This window comes from Notamacropus eugenii, chromosome 1, assembly GCF_028372415.1.
Source record: "Notamacropus eugenii isolate mMacEug1 chromosome 1, mMacEug1.pri_v2, whole genome shotgun sequence".
NCBI classification, from domain to species: Eukaryota; Metazoa; Chordata; class Mammalia; order Diprotodontia; family Macropodidae; genus Notamacropus; species Notamacropus eugenii.
The window spans coordinates 602954030-602976828 of record NC_092872.1 but is presented as its reverse complement, the minus strand read 5'-3'; the positions used below and the strand labels follow the sequence as shown (position 1 = coordinate 602976828).

The following is a 22799-nucleotide window of genomic DNA, read 5'->3' as shown; positions in this document are numbered from 1 at the left end:
ACTCTCAGGCTTAGATTGTCAGTCTTTTCAATACTTTTTTCTCCTGCTGGTGCTTAGAGTCCATTTAAACTGTTAGCTGTTGATAATACAAAAATAACTTTAATTTCTATCATATGCCTTGATTCCCTCTCTGAGTCCCCTTCAAATTCTCAGGGAAACCCATTTAGCGAAATTTCAAGGGATCTGTTGAAGCTGGGATGAAGAGAATCTTTTCAGCCTCCCCCTTGGGAATGCCCTTTCTTAACATAAAATTAACTTAAGAACAAGGAGATCACACAAGCTTTGTCCTACTTTCTACCATAATCAACCATAATCACTGTCCTCCCTACTAACAGATTGTTAAGCATTTTGCAGAAACATTACTGACCTATTGAATGAATGAATAAATGAATGTGTGAGGGTAGGGTGCACCCCACTTAATGTAAGTTACAAACTGCTCAATCAACCTCACCCTTCCAAGCCTTGACTTGCCAGACCTTGAGAAAACACAAGTGGAAGAGCTGATGCTATGATGGTCCAATATATTTACAATTCTAGTGAAAACTTTAAATGGTGGGGTTAGGTTTTTGTGGTTGTTGTTTTTAATCTCCCACCACACTGGTATCAGCCACCACCCTCAGTGAAACAAAAATATGAACCAAGTGTTTCCTTTGAGTATGGTGGTAAACAAGGACAAGATAATCCACGGTTATCAAATGAAATAATACATTAAAACAACCCAGGAAAGAAAAGAACAAGGAGTCAGGCATTTTTTTAAAAGCACTTTTTCCCATCCTTCTAGTGGAAAGCAGCTTAAGAAAATAACAGAACACTTCAGTTTTTCAGAACTGCTCTTTACCTGGAAATGATGTTGAGCTGGTTACTCATTGTCTGAATTGGCTCCAACACACACAAGAGTTCATTTGCACACCTCTGATCCAGGCAGTTCTTTGCAACAAGATGGATGAATTTAACAAACTTGTGTCCAGAAGTGGCTGTTTTCTTTGCAGAGGCAATTAATTGGTCTTTGGTCTATATCAAAGAAAGTGAAGCTGTCAGAAGGAGCAGACCCAGGTAAAATGAATATCTACCACAGGTGTTTTCTATTAGCCAGGCTAGCCAACCTCAAAGCCTTTCAAAAGCATCTTTTGCTAGACTTTCCTCAGCTGCAGACTTAAAAGGGAAATTTGTCCTTCAACACAGGCTTTCCTGAGGACAGCCTCCTCTAAAGCAGTAGCCTCCGAAGGCCTAAGGAGCAATGAATTTTCTGACTAGCCTTCGAGGTGTATGTTAATAAGAAAGCCTACCTTCCAAAAATCAACTAGGAGAGGGACACAGGGCTGCCATTTTCCCTGAAGAAACTGTACTGAGACACGCTAAGACTTTATCTTTATGATCTTGTGTTTACTTTTTCTTTTTTGAAATTTCAAACTAATTCTAAATAAAATTTGAGGTCTTGTAGGAATTCAAACCCTTTCAAAAGCAATAGTCTTGCTTGCTGTTCAACAATAAAAGCTTTGGATGTATGTGGTAGAAAGAGACAGAGAAAAGGAAGTTTAGGGAAATCAAATTCTACAGCCTGAGCACTAATAGAAAAACAAACATACCAAAACTCACATGCACACAACTGAAAATTGTAGACACATTCCTTATTATGGACCACTTTTCTGAGCCAATCATCCTTATTACCTGGCCCAGTGCAATGGCTATAGGCACAGCATTATCCTTTTAAAAGGGAGTGTGAAATCCATTGTTTCATCTAGGGTTTGAGGTGGCCAAAGTTCCCAGGGACAAAGACTAGATTTTCACCCTGTATCACCTGCCTGATGGCCGTGCCTTCATTATTCCTCTGTGAGACCATCACCAATTGTCAGGTAATCATCCTTAAAAATGCGTCCCTCTTTGACACTCTCAAGGCTTCCAACTACACTGAGATTTTTGGGATACTCAATATTACCAATTCTGTTTCATTGGCACTAATAGCAGACAAGGTTAAGAAGAACAATTTAAATCCACAGAAGATCTGAATATTTAACTTGAGAAATTACTGTCAGCTCAGTAATAAGAATTATAGAGATAGTTCCTCAAAGGGATTCAAATTAACTGATCTGAATATCATTTCCTTGGATGTGCTAACCAGAAGTAAAAGGGCCAAATCAAGCAAAAAGAGACAAGGTCCCTTCTTGATAAGGAAGTTGTCTGGTAGAGTGAAGAAAACCCTAAATTTGGAGTCACAGGATCTGAGTTAAAATTCTGGCTCTTGCTCTCACTTCCTATGTTACTTTGGACAACCTCTGTTGTCAGTCTTTTCATCTGTAAAGCGAGGATGTTGGGTGAGGTGACCTCTAAGGTCCTTCTAGCTCTAAATCTATGAGTCCATATTTCTAAGTCTATAGAAAAAGACCCATTTTTCAATCTTCCAGTAATTTTTTGTACTTACAACAAAAAAAGTAAGTACTCCTTCCAATAAGGTTTACTTGACCTATCCTCCTCTAAGAGAACATGATAGAAAGATCTCAGCAAGCAACTTCTTCTTAATTTAAAATACAGGAAAATTAATCTTCTTAAAGGGGACAAAGATTATCTATTGACAGATTAAAACTAATATAGCTTACTTTTAGAAAAATAGACCTTCTATTTTTCAGTGATTCAAACAAAAAGAGTCCTCAACCAAGTTACTATCTTATTATTATTCTTTTACATTTAATGTCCGGTAGGCTACTGCACAGGTAGATAAAATGACTGCTTTTAATAGCTGGATGAAATAATTAGGACATAAAGTCATCTTCTGTAGGTTCACTGAAATCATCTTTGGTATAATTCTGGTAGTAGAAAGGATGACAACTACTTCGTTCTGTTCATTCCCATGTGATTTTTATTTCTGCTATAATAGGTCCCTATATTTTGCTTTTTTTTTCTTGGTATACATAGTGAGATCTTGGTCTACACTTAATTTTGGCCATACTGTTTTCTAATTTTCCCAGGAATTTTTGTGAAATTATGCGTTTTTCTTCCAAAAGCTTTGATCTTTGGGTTTATCATATGCTAGATTACTATGGTTATTTACTATGATGTAATTTGTATGTAATCTATTTCACTAATCCACCACTCTATTTCTTAGCTGGTACTAGATTGGTTTGCTAATTATCACTTAATGACACAAGTTTGAGATCTAGTACAGCTAAACAACTTTCCTTCACTTTTTTTTTCATTAATTCCTTTAATATTCTTGACCTTTTGTTCTTCCAGATAAATTTTGTTATTATTCTTTCTAGTTCTATAAAATAATTTTTAGATAGTTTGGTTGGTATGGCATTGAATAAACAGATTGATTTAGATAGAATTGTCATTTTAATTATATTGGCTCAGCCTACCCATGAACAATTAATGTTGTTCCAATTGTTTAGATCTGACTTTGTGTGAAATGTGTTTTGTAGTTGTGTTTATATAATTCCTGAGTTTGTCTTGACAGGTAGATTCCCAAGTATTTGATGTTGTCTACAGTTATTTTAAATGGAATTTCTCTATCTCTTGCTGCTCGACTTTGTTGGTAATATGTAGAAAGGCTGGTGATTTATGTGGGTTTATTTTGTATCCTGCAACTTTGCTAAAGTTGTTAATAACTCCAAGTAATTTTTTAGTTGATTCTCTAGTTTTTCTAAGCATAACATCATATCATGTGCAAAGAGGGATAGTTTTGTTTCCTCATTGTCTATTATAATTCCTTTAATTTTGTTTTCTTCTCTTATTGCTATAGCAAATATTTCTAGTGCAATATTGAATAATAGAGGTGATAATGGATATCCTTGCTTCTTCCCTGATTGTACTAGGAAGGCTTCTAACTTATCCCCATTACAGATAATGAATACTTGCTGATGGTTAATGTAGACATATTACTTAGATAGATTAGTTTATTTTAGATAGATTATGTACATATTAGATATATATAGTAGGTATTAGATAGATTTATTAGATTTAAAGAGATGGATTAGATAGATTATATTATATTAGATAGATAAAGATTACTTAGACATACTTAGATAATATAGATAAATATTACCAAGCATTTTAAGGCAAACTCCACTTATTCCTATGTTCTGTAGATTTTTAAAAATTCCATTCACTCCTATACTCTGTAGTGTTTTTAATAGGAATGGGTGTTGTATTTTGTCTAAGGCTTTTTCTGCATCTATTAAGATAATCATATGATTTCTGTTGGTTTTATTATTGATATGGTCAATTACGCTGATAGTTTTCCTAAGACTGAACCAGTCCTGCATTCCTGGTATAAATCTCACCTTGTCATATGTTGGGATTGGAAGCTCAATTCCGTGTGGACGGTCTCGGGCGGGTAAAAGTGGGACTTCTAAATCTTAGAGTCTTACGAGGCCCTCCATGAACAGCGGGGGTTCGAGAAGGTCAGACTGAGCTAGCTCGGCTAGCTCGGGTATTTCCGCCTCTCCCCGGGAGATACGTGATGGGTGGAGTCTCCCTGCCCTCGAGGTCATCCCGGATTGGAGCACACCTAGTTACCTAACAGCATGGTATTGAGATGCAAACTGTGTGGCTGAAGGTTAAGTAGGATTGAGGAAGCCGGAAAGCTCTCTTACCACGTGAGGAGCCAAAGAGGACAGTAGGCTCCGTTTCTTTTCTTTCCTCTCTCCCCTCCCCCTCTCTCCCCGCTTGTACTTCTACTTCCAATCCCTTAAGCTTAGCCTCCTTAGGAAATCTCCCTCTCTTCCTCCTAAGGAAGATCGCCCTGCACTTGTAACTAGACCCTGAAATAAAGCTCAACCCTTGTTCGACTCTGGAACGTCCTTTCTCTCATATGTGCATCTGGCGTGGACAGCCGAAGACCTCAGAGGTGAGGTAGGAAAGACTCGGGTAGCCCAATACAGGCCTCTAGGCTTGGCAGTTGGCGCCCGAACAGGGATTGGGAGCGTAGATAATCCTGGGTGTTTTTGGGGTACACCCGGAAGGGGCTGTGAAAGAAGCGAGTCCCAAATCCTAGATTCGGAAGGAGAGAAAGTGGAGAGAAGCTTCCCACACCCCTGGGAAAAGGGCAGGGATCGATTGCCAGTAATAAAGCCAGAGGAACAGGAGGTCTGGGCTGAGAAACTTCACAGGGAAGGCAGGGAGGCGGGGGTCACAATAGAGTTAAACGACCTCCGAGAATTTTGTAAGGAAGGGCTGGAGAGGCCAGGGCGGGATTGGAATAAGAGTGGAAGCGGAGAGAGGGGAGGGGAGGACCCAGGCAAGCAGAAAGTTAAGGAGCGTAAAGAAAAAATAGACTCGGAGCTCCATCTAGCGGATGGAAAAGGCGAGGCAGGGGAGAATACGCCATGCCTTCCCTCCGCGCCTCCTTATAACCTGCTCCATTGGTCAGACAGTCCAGGGCCACAGTCCAGTTTGGAAAAAGGAATAAGAAAGGCTATAGAGAATGGAGAAGATGTAGGGACATTTCCTGTGTTAGAAATAGCGGACCCCAGTGTCCCCGGTGGGGTTCGGAGGAGCCACATACCTATAGAGTGGAAGAGAGTGGCGACTCTTAAAGAGGCTTGTACCAAGCATGGCCCTAATTCACCCTTTGTCATAGCCATGCTTGAGACTCTCAGTGGTCAGTTCGTTCTGACTCCTAATGACTGGAAGAGCTTAGCTAGAGCCTGCCTTACCCCTGGGCAGAATGTGATTTGGGTATCAGAATTTTCTCAGAGGGTAAAGAGAACTACCAGTGGGCTAGGGGCTCAGGCCCCCCAGGCTTATCAGCAATTTACAGGAACAGGGCAGTTTGAGGCTACAGGAAATCAATTACAGTACTTGGCCGCCGATTATGTCTTGATTGCCGGAATGGCTATTAGCCGCCTCGGGATGAGGTTATCAAATTTTTAGTAAGGGCCATTGCTGTTGTACTGGAGTCCCCACCCTTGAATTGGAAGTCAGACACCCCGATTTGGGTGGAGCAATGGCCCCTGACTCCAGAAAAACTCCAGGCACTACAACTACTGGTTAAGGAGCAATCAGCACCCTGGAATGCTTCTGTGTTTGTTACAAAGAAAAAATCCGGGAAATTCAGGTTCCTTACAGATGTTAATCAAGCATTTGTGAGCACCTGGCAGCAGCTATACCTAAGTAAAGAGCCAGTATGCATTCTTATCAATTTTACCTTAAAGGCGATCCTCACTAAACAAAGAAGGGGAAAAGGTCGCCTAATACAATCAGAGCTAAGATTAAGAGGCCTAATACAATCAGAGCTTGATACAGCTGTCTCAAAAGGCTCACATACTACTCCAGCTATGAGACATTTTAAGATACTAATATGGGGTCGAGGGTATGTTTGTGTCTCCATAGGAAAAGGTCATGCGTGGATTCCCATTAGAAGGATCCGTAGGTGGGAACCGAGGTCGGAGACGGCGGAGACGCAGGAGGCGGAGACCCCGGAGAAGGATCATACACCACCTGAGCCTGCTGCTGACAGCTTTAACCTTGCTGCCCAGAGAGGAGGCAGCACTCATCGCAACCGCAGACACTGCTGCTGACAGCTTCCCATCTAGGCATCTCTTTCCACTGGCTGAAGGATCACAAACCCAGGACACTTGGGTGGGGAGGAGGTGACCAATTTTCCACCTGTATAGATCCATTTGCAAGATTAAGGGAGTGGTGATGTAAGGCACCTACACCAGCTGCTTCTCTTAAAATATGCTTTGGGATTAGTTGATTGCACTTCCCCTGTTGTAACTCAGCCATTTAGTTTCATCTTTGTTTTATTTGATGCCTCCCTTTGTCAGTTGTGCTAGCTGCAGATTTCTGTGTGAATGAAGTCTTGTTGTAGGGTACTCATATGCTAAAGGCCTTCCTTAATCCACTCAGCCTCCAGCCACTGTTTGCTCTAGAGCCAGGTGCGCTCTGCGCAAAACAAAGAAGGGGATATGTTGGGATTGGAAGCTCAATTCCGTGTGGACAGTCTCGGGCGGGTAAAAGTGGGACTTCTAAATCTTAGAGTCTTACGAGGCCCTCCATGAACAGCGGGGGTTCGAGAAGGTCAGACTGAGCTAGCTCGGCTAGCTCGGGTATTTCCGCCTCTCCCCGGGAGATACCTGATGGGTGGAGTCTCCCTGCCCTCGAGCTCGTCCCGGATTGGAGCACACCTAATTACCTAACAGCATGGTATTGAGATGCAAACTGTGTGGCTGAAGGTTAAGTAGGATTGAGGAAGCCGGAAAGCTCTCTTACCACGTGAGGAGCCAAAGTGGACAGTAGGCTCCGCTTCTTTTCTTTCCTCTCTCTCCTCCCCCTCTCTCTCCACTTGTACTTCTACTTCCAATCCCTTAAGCTTAGCCTCCTTAGGAAATCTCCCTCTCTTCCTCCTAAGGAAGATCGCCCTGCACTTGTAACTAGACCCTGAAATAAAGCTCAACCCTTGTTCGACTCTGGAACGTCCTTTCTCTCATACGTTTATCCGGTTTGGCCAACCGAAGACCTGGGACAGGTAAGAAAGACTCGGGTAGCCCAATACAGGCCTCTAGGCCTGGCAGTCATAGTGTATGATTCTTCTGATATATTGCTGTAATCTCTTTGCTAGTGTTTTATTTAAAAATTTTTGCATCAATATTAAGTCTATATTTTGAAAGCTTTTTATTATCCTACATATCTTAGAGATTATGAGCATTTAACATGGAAACATCTTTTTAAAACATTGTTCTTGACTTTTTTATGGATCAAGATTATATGTCAGTGATTGTGAACTGATAATGATCTGATTCTAATACAATTTGTTGGTTGAATTCTCAAGGACATTTTGAGGCCTGTATCTATGGAATGGGGATTTTGCCTATTAGTCCATGAAAGATGGGAGACATCTTATTTATAATTCTAATCACCAGCTTATGTCTTATTAAGTATTCAGTAGGTGCTAAATTTTTTGTAGGAATGTGTTATTTAGATTCTTCTGTTTCCTTGCACAATCTGCATTGATCTTTACATCTGCATGCCTTAAAGATACCTCTTCTGTAATTCCTGGTGGCAAGAATCTGGTCCTGAACTGCCATCATGAACCCCCTCCTTTCTATAAATACGTCTGTATTACTCAGCCATTTGTTCAATACCGCTTTGACAATATATTGCTGAACTCATTCAACTGTCTCCTGTTAAAAACCTTTTGATTGTACTCTTGAATCTTAGCCATTCCATAATCTTCATTCATATGTAAATCACTTTTGGTTACAATCAACAAACTTGAATTCCATATACTGGCTAATTATTTTTTTCTTTGCTTAGAAAAGTGATGTCTTATTCCTGAAGTATTTGTTTACGTTTTACCTGTTTAACATGCTGTAAGAATATCTATTACCATTCTTCCTCCTTTTTGATAAGGAAGTATTCATTTTTCTATAGCTGATTTAGGGTATATTTCATTAATATCATATGAGTTTTTATTAGGATCCTTTCCAAATCTCTTGTGGTCCATTCTTGTGGTGCCAAACATGTACATTAAGAATTGTATTGTATGTACATTAAGAATGATATTGCGTAGCTCTTAATTGCTTTAAATTATTCTTCCCATTAAGTTTTAATTTCAGAGTGCCAGTAAGTCTCTTAAAATATTCAGCCACAGCTTTTCCTTTGATAGCTTTCTACTCAATGCAGTTGCCAGGAGAAAACCAAGATATTTATAAGTATTATCTGTAAGCATTGCTTCAATATGACCTCGAGATTCAAGCAGAAAACCTTCGGTCTCTATTTTTCCTTGGTGTGTGTTAAGTTTTATACTTGTTCAGCAATAAAGGATGAACACACACTTATTGGATCCAAATTACATTTTGAGATTATTGAAGAAATATTCCACAAGATGAAAAAACCATTAATGAATCTTTCTGTGGAGCCATATAGCTTGATATCATCCATATTTTATGTAATTAATAACTAATTAAGTAATAACTTCAGTGATTAATAGCTAATTGAGTAATTAATAACCAATTAAGTAATTAATAAGAGGTTTTGACTCAACTCCCTTTTTAATTTGGAAGTCATATCTGGTTTGATTTAGGAGAGATGATAATGGATTTATAGTTAACCAGAATCAAGATGGGCTTTAACTGTCTCCCTGAAAAATGCCATGTTTTAAATGAATTGTATTATCATATTTATTATATGTTATACATATTACATATTATATATCATCACATTGATTTTATGTTTGTGAGAACAGTTTTTCATGTGGACATAATGTTTTCACTATACTTATGTTTTTATGTCTTTGCAGACCAAGCCATGAATGTTAAAGTGAGTCAAAGTATTTGTGATAATGAAGGCAGTACAAACCTTATTGCACTTTTAATAAAAGCAGATTGTTCAATCATTATTGACTGGATAAATTGCTTTTGACACCCCTAGAACTCTTTGCCCCACCCTTTTTCCTTCTCAGTTGATATATTCCTTTCTTATAAGTGTATATAGATTTTTCTTAAAAGCCATGCAGACCATGAATGCTTTGTATTAAGTACATAAATACATGGCCTATATTTCATGGGTCACTGATGTTCTCATCTCTTGCTATACGATACCTTCTATTAAGAAAAGTACAATCAGGCTTATATCCACGAGGAAGTTGAGAAAGTGTTTTGCCAGTAACTTATTTGCCTTTGTGAAGCAGATGGGTCAATAATAATATATCTTCTCTTCATCTTCTAATTTTAAAACAAAAAAAATGTTCAGGTCTCAATCATTTCCCTTGGTGTAACTTTTCTGTCTTTAATTATATAGACTGTATGTATCCTTTCTACTTCTCATTTGATGTCACTTTCTTTTTACAACATAGACAGCCAGAAATTTTCCACATCTTCATTTCCTTTTCCCTCTTTCTCTCAATCAAGTCCTCTGTAGTAATTTTTTTAATTGAAATTGACTTGTTTATTTTGTTCTTTGTGCTGCTTTAACTCTTTGTATCACCTTAACTTTTTAAATTTTGCTTTCAATTGCTAATTAAAGGAATCTAAAATTTCTGGCATATATTTATTTTCCAGATGCCATTCTATGGGGGTTTTTTTCATTGCCTTTAATTGGATGGTTACAACATTTAAGTTTTCTATTGCATAGATATTGATTTAAATTCTAATGATTTATCATAGATTTTTCAATAGCTCTCTCAAATCATTTTTACCATGATAGCATTAGATGCCTTTCTTTAGGAGTGTTCTTTAATTATTCTACCTTTCCTTCTGTGGTTCTGACTATACTTTCTGTCAAATACTATGAGAAATTATGTACATTTGTGATAATTATAGCAAATATGAGCTTTTAAAAATTATGCTGCTTTGGAATAATTATTATCTTAGTTGGATTCATACTGTCAAGCTAAATAAAGGGGGTTGGAGTTGAAATTCCAGTCTACATATAGTATCTCCTTTTTGAAATAATTTCAAATATTAGTGCTTTTTTCTCATGCATTTTCTTACTAGGCATAATTTCTAGATTTTGTGTCAAGTGAAGACTTTCAATGACCTCAGATTCTTCAACTTTTCCCTCTTCAAACATTAATTGATTGCTTTAAATCTAGGCTTAGGGATAAAATTATTTCCTATTATTACTCTCTTCTGTTTAGAAATACATTGTTTTGTAATTTGGAGTTATTAACATAATAATAAGTCAGCATTTATATAACATTTTAAGATGTGAAAAGCATCTGATAAATATCTCATTTGATCGTCAGAACAACTCCGTGAAGTAATTGCTGTTGTTATCTCCATTTTACAGACAAGGAAGCTGAGGATGCCAGAGGTTAAATGAATTGCCCAGGGTCACACAGCTAGTAAGGCTCTGAGGTTAGATTTGAACTCTGAACTTCCCAACTCTAGGATTCAGAGCTCTATCCAATATACCATGTATGTTGCCATTGGCAAAAAACAGGATGTAGTTCTTATCTGTAGATGGTAAGACTCTTCCAGTTTTGCTATGATATACTACTGGCACATAATAAAAGTATATGAAAACTTTATAATGCCTTCAATCCATTTCATGTGCACTAATGATTTGTCTGCTTCAGTATTCAGTGCATCTGAAATGAAGCATTTCCAGCAACTGCAGTATTAGTATTTCTGACTTGTTCTGGTATATCTTACCTACCTGTGATATCAGAACTTGAAGGTGTCCCACTTATTGTACTACCGTGTGTGTGTGTGTGTGTGTGTGTGTGTGTGTGTGTGTGTGTGTGTAAGCTGACAATTACAATGGTTGAAATTAAGACAAACCGACAACCCTAAGCCCCTCCATCTGTTTCTTTGATTCTTAGGAGTAGTTGCATCACACTGACTCAATGGTACTAACTCAATATTATTGTCAGAACCCAACTGGCCAGTGTTTCAGGGTTCCTAATAGCCCTCCATACCTACTGTTTTCAGAATACATGAAGCACTTGCTTTACATAATATTGTCTGACATTCTCATATGCCTTTATTTCCACCACTACCATCCTCCTTCCAATAACAGATGATAAGCTGGATTGGGGGTGGGGGCAGAATTATTATCATCTTTATCACTTCTCATATTTTATATAGGATTTAGATAGAAATGTTCCAAGGTCAAGCCAGTACCCTGCTTCTTAAAAATATATTTAAGGTTCAGTGAATTATTCAACAGGTGAATAAAATGACCAGTTTTAGTGATTGAATAAGATTTTAGGGGTATGCGCTCATCTTCTATAGATCACTGAAAGCATCTCCAAGACAACTGCAGTAGCAGACAAAATGTCAAGGCTGTTGTATGCTTTATTCTTTCCCAGCATAGTTTCAATTTCCAGGTCTCAATATTTTGAAAACTTTTCGTTCCATTTAGTTTGGATATTATTATATTCAACATGGTAACTTTTATTGAAAACACTGCTCTTAAACTTTTGCAGATCAGTGTCACATTTGGGTGTTTGTGTATAATAGTTCAGTCTATAATGATGCTCCTGCTCCAGTAGTTTATGGAATTCTCAAAGATATTTGAGGGTTTGTATTTGTAATACAGGGACTTATCATCAGTCAGTCCATAATCATGAGCTTCTAATGTATATTTCTGGTCATCTATTCATGTCTTTCTAAGTAACATAATATCATTAAATTTGATAACCTGTGATGACATTGCATTGTGTTTCCTTCTTTTGGGTCCAGGAAACATTACTCTTTCTATAGCTGCCTTGGGTCATGAATACAGTATTTCATTAATATTATACCTTATAGATCCATAATCCATTTTACCATGGCAAAAGTATGTGTTGACTGATGTTGTATAGGTGTTAATTGCTCTAAATGTGTTCTTCCTATTAAACTTTAAACGCTGGATGCCCATCAGTTTTGTAAAACACTCAGCTTAAACTTTTTCCCTTAATAGCTTTATATTCAATATATCTTATCTGGAGAATACCAGTCTATTTATGGATATTACCTTCATCTATTGGTTTAACTTCAGATTCTAATTCAAAGACTTCAGTCTTTATTCATCCTTGGTACCCATTAAGAATTTTATACTTAGCAAGTCCAAATGACATTTTGATATGTTTGGTGAATGTTTTCACAAGATAATGAAGTTATGTAAAACTTATTAAAAAACATTTTCAGTGAAGTTATAAGATTTGGTGGCATCAGATCCAGCCTGTGCCCTAATTTTTGTCACATTATTGTGTCACTGAGAGAAAGCATGACATAGTGAATAGTTATCCTTATGGTTGGGAAAACTTGGGTTCAAGTGACATGATTGATATGCACTGGCTGTATGACCTTGGGCAAATTGTTTAACCTCTTTGTGCCCTATCAACTCCCTGAGAAGATTAATTTCGGAACAATGGCTGATCTGCAGTGGTAGAGAGAGGTCCCCTATTAAGTATTCCTCATCCCCAAGCTGCATTTCCATTCTTCTTTGGTGTGACAAGACAATCACAGGTGGTAGCTAATGTCAGATATCCAAGGCAGCACCATCAGGGCATGGACTCACCAAGGAAGATGTTAACTTCTCCCTCATTTGAGTGTCTGCTCCAAAAAATATCTCCCTCATTTGGCTATTTGTTCCCAAACATTTGCTGTCTTCCCCTTTTTAACAACACTGCTTTCTAGGGAAGCTCTCATTCTGCTTGTCTTTGGTAATACATGTGAATTCAAAGCGACTTCTGCATCACTGATTTTCTGCTTAAAAAAGAAAAGGAGACTATGGAAAGCTAGAGGATGGAGAGTAAGTCAAACAAGAACATGCTGTCAGCACATCCGGCTCTAGGAAAACTAAGATGGGGAAAAGGAGACTTGAGTGTTTTAGTGATCGATCTGACAGTTATAGAATTCTTGATTAAGTCCACCTCCTCCCCTCACTTCAAGTTGAGATAACTGAGATTCAAAGATGAAGAGAATTGCCTATCTCCTCCCCCCAGAGCCCTGGATGTGGCATCTTTCAGCAGCTCTCGTGTGGGATCTGTTTAGTAGGTCAGGGGTTGGCTCAGCTGGACAGTAAGGAAAGGCACCATGGGACTCACTAGTTAGCTCTCTAAATAAGAAATGAAAAGATCATAGAAATAAAATTAGAAGGAAAGTCAGGAGCAGGTCTTATCTTACCTTTTATTCTCTGTGCACCACTAAAACTTAACTGTCCTGTGTCCTTATAGTACAATGGAATCATAAATTTAGAGTTCAGTCCCCTCATTTAAAAAATGAATCACAGAGAGTTAAGTGACTTACTTGTCCAGGATCATCCAGCTAATGTCTGAGGTAGTATTTGAACCCAGGCCTTTCTGACTCCAAGTCCAGCAATCTATTCATTATGAACTTGCTGCTTCCACCTGGCCTGGTGATGAATTAATATGATAAACTAATCTGAGCTGGTGTTACCTGGTAACGTTAACACATAACATTTGCATTTTAACATTGACTATGCCAGTGGAACACAAGCTTTGGAAGGTCCTGCCAAGCTATAAAGTACTTCAAGTATAGGACTAACCAAAGCCTCAGTGTCCATCGTTAAAGAGCTTCCTTCAAGGGCCATTCTAGCAAAGTATGAAGAGACTTGTCCACAACCAGATGGACCACCAGATGATGAATTCCTTTAAGGCCAGCAACTCATTAAATCATCTGCTAAGGCAGGAAGGGGTTGTAACCTGTATCAGTGAAGGGCATGAATACCTACTTAAAAAAGCAAGCGCTCTTTTGACATATTAAAATATTTCAGTGCTTTACACCAAAGAAGAATTAAAGTTAAATTTCAGGCATTGTGATAGAGCAAAGGGGGAAATATTTGTTGCAGAGAGGGAATCTTTCTTTTTTTTTTAATTGTTTTAATCATACTTCCCAGACACCCTTCTATTTCAATGAAGCTAGTCCTGGCTGCCAGCTATCAAAAGCACAGTAAAGTCTCTATTGTCATAAATTCTGATTTTGGAAATCACCTAGAGTGACAATGCAGAAGGTTCATTGTCACTCCATCTTGATTTGAATAAGTTGTTGCCTCTGAGGAGGAAAATCCCTTCAGTAGAAGAAGAAGAGGTTGTAGATGAGCCCAGAATGGGAAAAGGGAGACAGGGAAATGAATTGTTCCTGAGTATAGAAAGGGAACAGTTGATCTGGAAGTGGGGGAGAACTTTGTGTCTTTTGACAACAATTTCCTAGCAAATCCACCCCAGTGCTGTCTCTAGATGAACACATCCAGAAGGCAGATTCCCTAAATGATAATCCATTTTTGCTTCTATGACTGTTTCTAGTAATATCTAGGTAGTCTTTTGAATCAGAAGGCAGCTTTTTGCTAGGAGGTACCATTATGGGCCCTTTCCTCTTCAGACTCTGGGCCATGTGAAACACTTCTGTGACCATTTCTCTGGTGAGCTGTTCGACTCTGTTGCTTCTGTCCCTCCATTTATCCATGGCATCATCTCTCAGGAATGGATGGTCTAGGTCTGGGGTTGATGCAGTTGGACAACAAGGAGAGGCACCATGGGACCTGCTAACTAGCTGTCAAAATAAAGAATGAAAGGATCATAGGACCATATAGAACTGGAAGGAACCTCAGAAATCATATAATCCACCATCACCACCACCACCATGAAACACACTTATCAGCTGAGAAAAATGAAGGTCCCAGGAGGTCGTGACCTTGCCTGAGGACACAAAAGTAGGCAAAAGCAGATGAACACAGGTTCTCTAGATCCCATTCCAGCAGTTTATACTGAATTTTGGGGGAATTAATAAATACCCAATATTTGAATTGGTTTTTTTTTTTACTGTCTAGGTTATTTACCTCTGTAGAAAAGAGGGTTTCCTTCTTTTGCATTTCCTTTCACCTCATTTGATCCTAACAAAAATGTTTTGAGGCAGGTTCTGTTACTATCCCCATTTTATAGCTAAAGATATTGAAGCACGTGTAAATTAAGTGACTTGCCCAGGGTCACACAGCTAGTAAGTGCGTAAAGTTGGAATCAAATTTGTGTCCTTAACTCCAGACCCAGTGTTCTTTCTAGCCACTGAGCCACCAGCTGCCTCTAACTCCGCAGTCTAGAACAGGTCATGCATTTCTTTGGAGCCTTAGTTTCCTCTCTGTAGGGGCCTATGCTATCTACCTTTTAAAGTAGTTGAAAGGATCAAATAAAAGAGTTTTGCAAATAAGAAAATTTGTAAAAAGTCCTTGCAAAGCATTATACAAATGTAGGCTTGTATTTAAAATGCTAATATTATTTTTTTAAAGTTGTAAATTGTTAACATTTACTGCATTTCAAGGTCAGATAATCAAATCTAGTCTGGTTCTTCTTGACTTTTAAATCCTTTCCTAACCTAGGCCCCTCGTCCCTAGCCAGTCTTCTTATACTTTACTCCACTCTATGTACCCTAAGATCCAGGGAAATTGGCTTCTTTTCTGTTCCTCACACATAACATTCCATTTCTCTACTCTAGACATTTTTACTGGCTCTCCCAATGCCTGGAACTCTCTTTCAGCTTCAATTGCTGGCTTCATTCAGATCCAAACTAAGCCCCACCTCCTCCCAGAAACCTCTCCCAATCTTCCTTAATCTTAGTGCCTATCCTAGAAATTTATCTCCACTTTATCTTGTGTATATCTTCTTTGTACGTAGTTGTTTGCAGGTATCACCTATCAGATTGGGAGCTCCTTAAAAGCCCGAGCTGTTTTGTTCTTGATGTTGATGATGGTATTTGGCCTTGTTTCGGCTTAGTTTTGCCTTTCTTTGTTCTCTTAACGCTTAGCACAATGCCTGCCATAGCAGACTTTCTGTAAATGCTTGGTCTCCCCAAGGACCACTCCCAACATAGATAACCTAAAAACTCTCTCTCTCGGCCTCTGGCTTATTGACTGGTTCTGTCTATCTCTGTCTCTCTGTCTTTCTCTGTCTCTGTCTGTCTGTCTGTGTATCTCTTTGTCTCTGTCTCCCCCCTACCTCTTTTTTTCTGTTCCACTTATAGTACAGATATAACCCTAGAACCTAGAAAACTATTGTTCCTTATGAACCTAAGTGATTTCTTAGTCTGTTTTCTGTTGTTGGCAGTGGTCAGATTTCCTCAGATCTCATCTGAAAGTGGGGGTAATATTATTTGCATTGCCTATGCCACAGGGGTGTCATAAGGACAAAGGCTTATTAGTCTTAAAGAAACATAGAAATCTGAGCTACTTAGTGGGCGATCCGGACGGCTGCTAGCGATTACCAGCCTGAACAGTAGATGGGACAAGACAAGAGACTTCACAGTGAAGATATAATTGCAGACTGTTTTCTTGGTTAATTGTAGAATAATTATTCCTACATTGAGAGTAAAGTACACAACAAAGGAATTTACCATATGGTACTAATCACTTGGAACAGCACCCTGAACAGTGGTTTCTACACTCTATTCCTATACCTGACTGCCTTTCCCATTCCTCTTACTGTTTCCCAAGCTTTCTTTGAGATTCTGTTTAAAGTCTTATCTCTCCTAGAAAACCTTCTCTGACTACCCTGAATGCACTAGGCTCTTTATCTTACTCCAAATGCCCTCAGCATTTACAAGAAAATATATAATCTGATATCAAGCATTCAGAGCAATATTTAGCCTGAAAATGCCTGATAGTATTTATTATACAGAGTACTGAATAAAGGTGAATTCTATCTTTGTTCTGCATATGTCACCAAGGATTGGAACTAGATTTTCAACTTATTTTACCTCTCTTCCCTCTCTCCCTCCCTTGGCACCTGGTCATATACATTCAGGAAGTGCTCAATAAGTGATTAATTGAACTTGGACAATAAGTTGAAAGGAAGATTTTTCTGAATATTAACAGTTCTGACTTCAGAAATGACTGTCCAAACCATCCCAGTATTCATTTTAAAAGGACCCAAAAGGTTCAAAGCCAGAATTTGTATCTTGGTTCCTTGTTGGAAGAACAAGAAGAAGAATTAGGAGGAGGAGGAGAAGCCTAGAAATGCACACTTCAGAGATTTACCTCATTGTAAATAAGAAGAATTTAGAACAAACAGTTTATTTTAGGGTAGGGTGGAACCAAGATGGTGGAGTAGAATCAGGGAACCGGCTTGAGCTCTCCCCGCCAAAACCCTTAAAATACCTGTACAAATGACTCTAAACAAATTCTAGAGCAGCAGAAGCCACAAAATAACAGAGTGAAACAGATTTCCAGCCCAAGACAACCTGGAAGGCCAACAAGAAGGGTCTATTGCACTGGGCTGAGAGTGTGGGCCACACTAGCACAGACAGGACTGGAGCAGGCCTCAGGGCCCTGGCAGCTGCTGTGGTTTCCAGATTTCTCAACCCGCAAACATCAAAGACAGCTTCAAAGGTCAGTGAGAAAGCCCTCTCATCTGAATGAGAGGGTAGCATGGTCTGGCCCCAGCCCCAGGGCTGTGGCAGTCACTGCTACAGACATGACTGCTTCTGGAGCTCTTGACCTACAGACAGTGGGGGAATCAAGCATCTCAGTCCTAAGTGGTGATCCTGGGGTGAGGAGGAGCTGGTGGCAGCTATGGAGAGGGAATCCTACTCACAATTCCAGGGCAGAAAAGAGTGCCTATAGTTGCTCACAGATAAGAACACAGACAAAGACAGGAATAAACACCTCTCCCTTGATTATACCACTTTGGAGGAATTGAGAACTTGCAGGTCCCTAGAGATAGCTGGAAAAACAGCTGCACAAAACCTCTGAAACCTGGGGTAGTATACCCTCCACTTAACAAAGAGCTCAAAAGTCAAGTAATTGGCTGGGGAAATGCCCAAAAAGGGGGGGAAAAATAACACTATAAAAGGTTACTTTCTTGGTGGAAAGGTATTTTCTTCTGTCTTTTCAGATGAGGAAGATCAAAACATACAATCAGAGGAAGACAACAAGGTCAAGGCTCTTATATCCAAAGCCTCAAAAAAAATATATGAAATGGTCTCAGGTCATGGAAGAGCTCAAAAAGGATTTTGAAAATCAAATAAGAGAAGAAGAGGAAAAAATGGAAAGAGAAATGAGAGTGATACAAGAAAATCATGAAAAACAAGTCAACAGCTTGCTAAAAGAGACCCAATAAAAATGCTGAAAAAAATAACACCTTTAAAAATAGACTAACCCAAATGGCAAAAGAGGTCCAAAAAGCCAATGAAGAGAAGAATACCTTAAAAAGCAGAACTGATCAAATGGAAAAGGAAGTTCAAAAGCTCACTGAAGAAAATAGTTCCTTAAAAATTAGAATGGAGCAAATAGAAGCTAATGACTTTATGAGAAATCAAGAAATTATAAAACAAAACCAAAAGAATGAAAAAATTATCTCATTGGAAAACAATTGACCTGCAAAATAGATCCAGGAGAGATCATTTAAAAATTATTGGTTTAGGGGGGAGGAGCCAAGATAGCAGAGTAGAAAGATACACATATGCTAGCTCTGAACCTACAACCCATAAAATACCTGTAAAGAAGAGCTCCCAACAAATTCTGGAGCAGCAGAAGCCACAGAACAACAGAGTGGAGGAGATTTCTGTTCCAGAGAGACCTGAAAAACTGACCTGAAAGGTCTGTCGCACAGTGGACCCAGAGCAGAGCCCAGCCATGCCTTGGCTGTGCAGCACTGAGAGGAGCAGATCCCAGCAGGCTTCAGGGATAGACTCTCCAGCGGCCCCGCAGGTCCCTCCACCAAAGGTCAGTGAGAGGGTCTTTTCAGCTTGCTGAGAGGGAAGTGGGGTGTCTCCATAACTCAGGCCCCCTCGGGAGGCAGCAGCAGACAGGGGCTCCTAAAGCAGGCAGGACCCGGGATCCATTGTTGAAGGTCTCCACATAAACCTCCTGAGGGAAATAAGCCTCGTGTGGCGGCCCTGCCCCCACCCGAGCACCTGAACTTAAATCTCACACTGAATAGCAGCCCCGCCCCCACCCAAAGCCCTGAGGCTGGGAAACAGCATTTGAATCTCAGACCCCAAGCACTAGCTGGGCAGAGCTGGAGGCCAGGTGGGTGTGGAAAGGAAACTCAGAAGTCAAGTCACTGGCTGGGAAAATGCCCAGAAAAGGGAAAAAAAAATAAGACCATTGAAGGTTACTTTCTTGGTGAACAGATCTCTCCTCCCATCCTTTCTGATGAGGAAGAACAATGCTTACCATCAGGGAAAGACATAGAATTCAAAGCTTCCATATCCCAAACATCCAAAATAAATATTCCATGGGCTCAGGCCATGGAAGAGCTCAAAAAGGACTTTGAAAATCAAGTTAGAGAGGTGGAGGAAAAACTGGGAAGAGAAATGAGAGAGATGCAAGAAAAGCATGAAAAGCAGGTCTACACCTTGCTAAAGGAGACCCCAAAAAATGCTGAAGAAAATAACACCTTGAAAAATAGGCTAACTCAACTGGCAAAAGAGGTTCAAAAAGCCAATGAGGAAAAGAATGCTTTAAAAAGCAGAATTAGCCAAATGGAAAAGGAGGTTCAAAAGCTCACTGAAGAAAATAGTTCTTTCAAAATTAGAATGGAACAGATGGAGGCTAATGACTTTATGAGAACCAAGAAATCACAAAACAAAACCAAAATAATGAAATAATGGAAGATAATGTGAAATATCTCATTGGAAAAACAACTGACCTGGAAAATAGATCCAGGAGAGACAATTTAAAAATTATGGGACTCCCTGAAAGCCATGATCAAAAAAAGAGCCTAGACATCATCTTTCATGAAATTATCAAGGAAAACTGCCCTGAGATTCTAGAACCAGAGGGCAAAATAAGTATTCAAGGAATCCACCAATCACCTCCTGAAAGAGATCCAAAAAGAGAAACTCCTAGGAACGTTGTGGCCAAATTCCAGAGTTCCCTGCTCAAGGAGAAAATATTGCAAGCAGCTAGAAAGAAACAATTCAAGTATTGTGGAAATACAATCCGAATAACACAAGATCTAGCAGCTTCTACATTAAGGGATTGCAGGGCTTGGAATATGATATTCCAGAAGTCAAAGGAACTAGGACTAAAACCAAGAATCACCTACCCAGCAAAACTGAGTATAATACTTCAGGGGAAAAATTGGTCTTTCAATGATGAAAAGACCAGAGCTGAAAAGAAAATGTGACTTTCAAACACAAGAATGAAGAGAAGCATGAAAAGGTAAACAGCAAAAAGAAGTCATAAGGGACTTTACTAAAGTTGAACTATTTACATTCCTACATGGAAAGACAATATTTGTAACTCTTGAAACTTTTCAGTATCTGGGTAGTTGGTGGGATTACACACACACACACACACACACACACACACACACACACATACATGCACACACAGAGACAAAGAGCACAGAGTGAATTGAATAGGATGGGATCATATCTTTAAAAAATGAAATTAAGGGGTGAGAGAGAAATATATTGGGAAGAGAAAGGGAGAAATGGAATGGGGCAAATTATCCCATAAAAGAGGCAAGCAAAAGACTTTTCAGTGGAGAGAAAAAGAGGGGAGGTGAGAGAAAAACATGAAGCTTACTCTCATCACATTCGAGTAAAGGAAGGAATAAAATGCACACTCATTTTGGTATGAAAACCTATCTTACAATACAGGAAAGTGGGGGAGAAGGGGATAAGCAGGGTGGGGGGGATGATGGAAGGGAGGGCAATGGGAGGAGGAAGCAATTTGAAGTCAACACTCTTGGGGAGGGACAGGATCAAAAGAGAGAATAGAAGCAATGGGGGGGCAGGATAGGATGGAGGGAAAAACAGCTAGTCTTACACAACACGACTATCATGGAAGTCATTTGCAAAATTACACAGATATGGCCTATATTGAATTGCTTGCCTTCTCAAAGGGAATGGTGGGGAGGGAGGGATGAAGAGAAGTTGGAACTCAAAGTTTTAGGAACAACTGTTGAGTACTGTTCTTGCTACTAGGAAATAAGAAATACAGGTAATGGGGTATAGAAAGTTATCTTGCCCTACAGGACAAAAGAGAAGATGGGGATAAGGGAAGGGAGGGATGTTAGAAGAGAGGGCATATTGGTAATAGGGGCAATTAGAATGCTCATTGTTTTGGGGTGGGGGAGGGGAGAAATGGGGAGAAAATTTGGAACCCAAAATTTTGTGGAAATGAATATTAAAAGTTAAATAAATAAATTTTTTAAAAATTGTTGGTCTACCTGAAAACCATGATCAAAAAAAGAGCCTAGGCATCATCTTCCAAGAAATTATCAAGGAAAAATGCCCTGATATTCTAGAACCAGAGGGTAGAATAGAAATAGAAAGAACTCACTGATCAACTCCTGAAAGAGATCTCAGAAGGAAAACTCCTAGGAATACTGTAGCCAAATTCCAGAGTTTCAAGTCAAGGAGAAAATATTACAAGCAGCTATAAAGAAACAATTCAAGTATTATGGAAATACAATCAGGATAACACAGAATTTAGCAGCTTCCACACTAAGAGATCAAAGAGCTTGATATACAATATTCCAGAGGTCAAAAGAGGTAAGATTAAAATCAAGAATCACCTACCTAGCAAAACTGAGTATAACGCTTCAGAGGAAAAAATGGAATTTCAATGAAACAGAGGACTTCCAAGCATTCTTGTTGAAAAGACCAGAGCTGAATAGAAAATTTGACTTTCAAATACAAGAATCAATGGAAACATGAAAAGGTAAACAGAAAAGAGAAGCCATAAGGAACTCATTAAAGTTGAACTGTTTACATTCCTACATGGAAAGATGATATTTGTAACTCATGAGACCTTTTTCAGTATTAGGGTAGTTAGAGATAATACACATGCATGCACACACATGCACATACACACACATATGTGTGTGTGTGTCTGTATGTATGAGTATATTATATATGTGTATGTATACATGTAGCTATGTATATGTGTGTATGTATACACACACACGTATAGACATAAGGCAATATAGAGCTGAATAAGAAGGGAGAATACCTAAAAAATCAAATTTACTGTTGAGAGAAACATACTGAGAGAAAGAGAAAGGAAGAGGTAGAATGTAGCAAATAATCACACCTAAAAGGCAAGAAAGAGTTTCTACAATGGAGGGGAGAGGGAGTGAAGATGAAAGGGATTAAGTGAGCCTTACTGTCATGGAATTTGGCTGAAGGAGATAATAATATACACTCAATTGGGTAGGGAAATTTATTTTACACTGCAGGAAGGCAGGAGGGAAGGGGATAGGAGAGGGAAGATGATAGAAGGGACAGCAAATTGGGGAAAGGGATAATCAGAGGCAAACACTATTGTGGGAAGACAGGTCAAGGGAGAGAGTGGAATAAATGAAGGGCAGGATAGGACAGAGGGAAATATGGTTAGTCCTTCGCAACATGACTATTTTGGAAGTGTTTTGCATTGTCCACATGTGTATGACCTATATTGAATTACCGTTT

The 22799-nt window shown here is 39.1% G+C and overlaps 1 protein-coding gene across 1 annotated transcript in view; it reads right to left on the bottom strand.

Moving 5' to 3' along the window:
* LOC140519166 (uncharacterized) overlaps nucleotides 1-22799 on the bottom strand; it is a 57012-nt gene that overhangs the window by 9443 nt on the left and 24770 nt on the right. The window contains exons 4-5 of the mRNA XM_072631947.1: nucleotides 14745-14939; nucleotides 839-1011 (exon numbers count right to left, since the gene is read on the bottom strand). Coding sequence (XP_072488048.1) covers nucleotides 839-1011; nucleotides 14745-14939 — 368 coding nt within the window. The remainder of the gene's footprint in view (nucleotides 1-838; nucleotides 1012-14744; nucleotides 14940-22799) is intronic.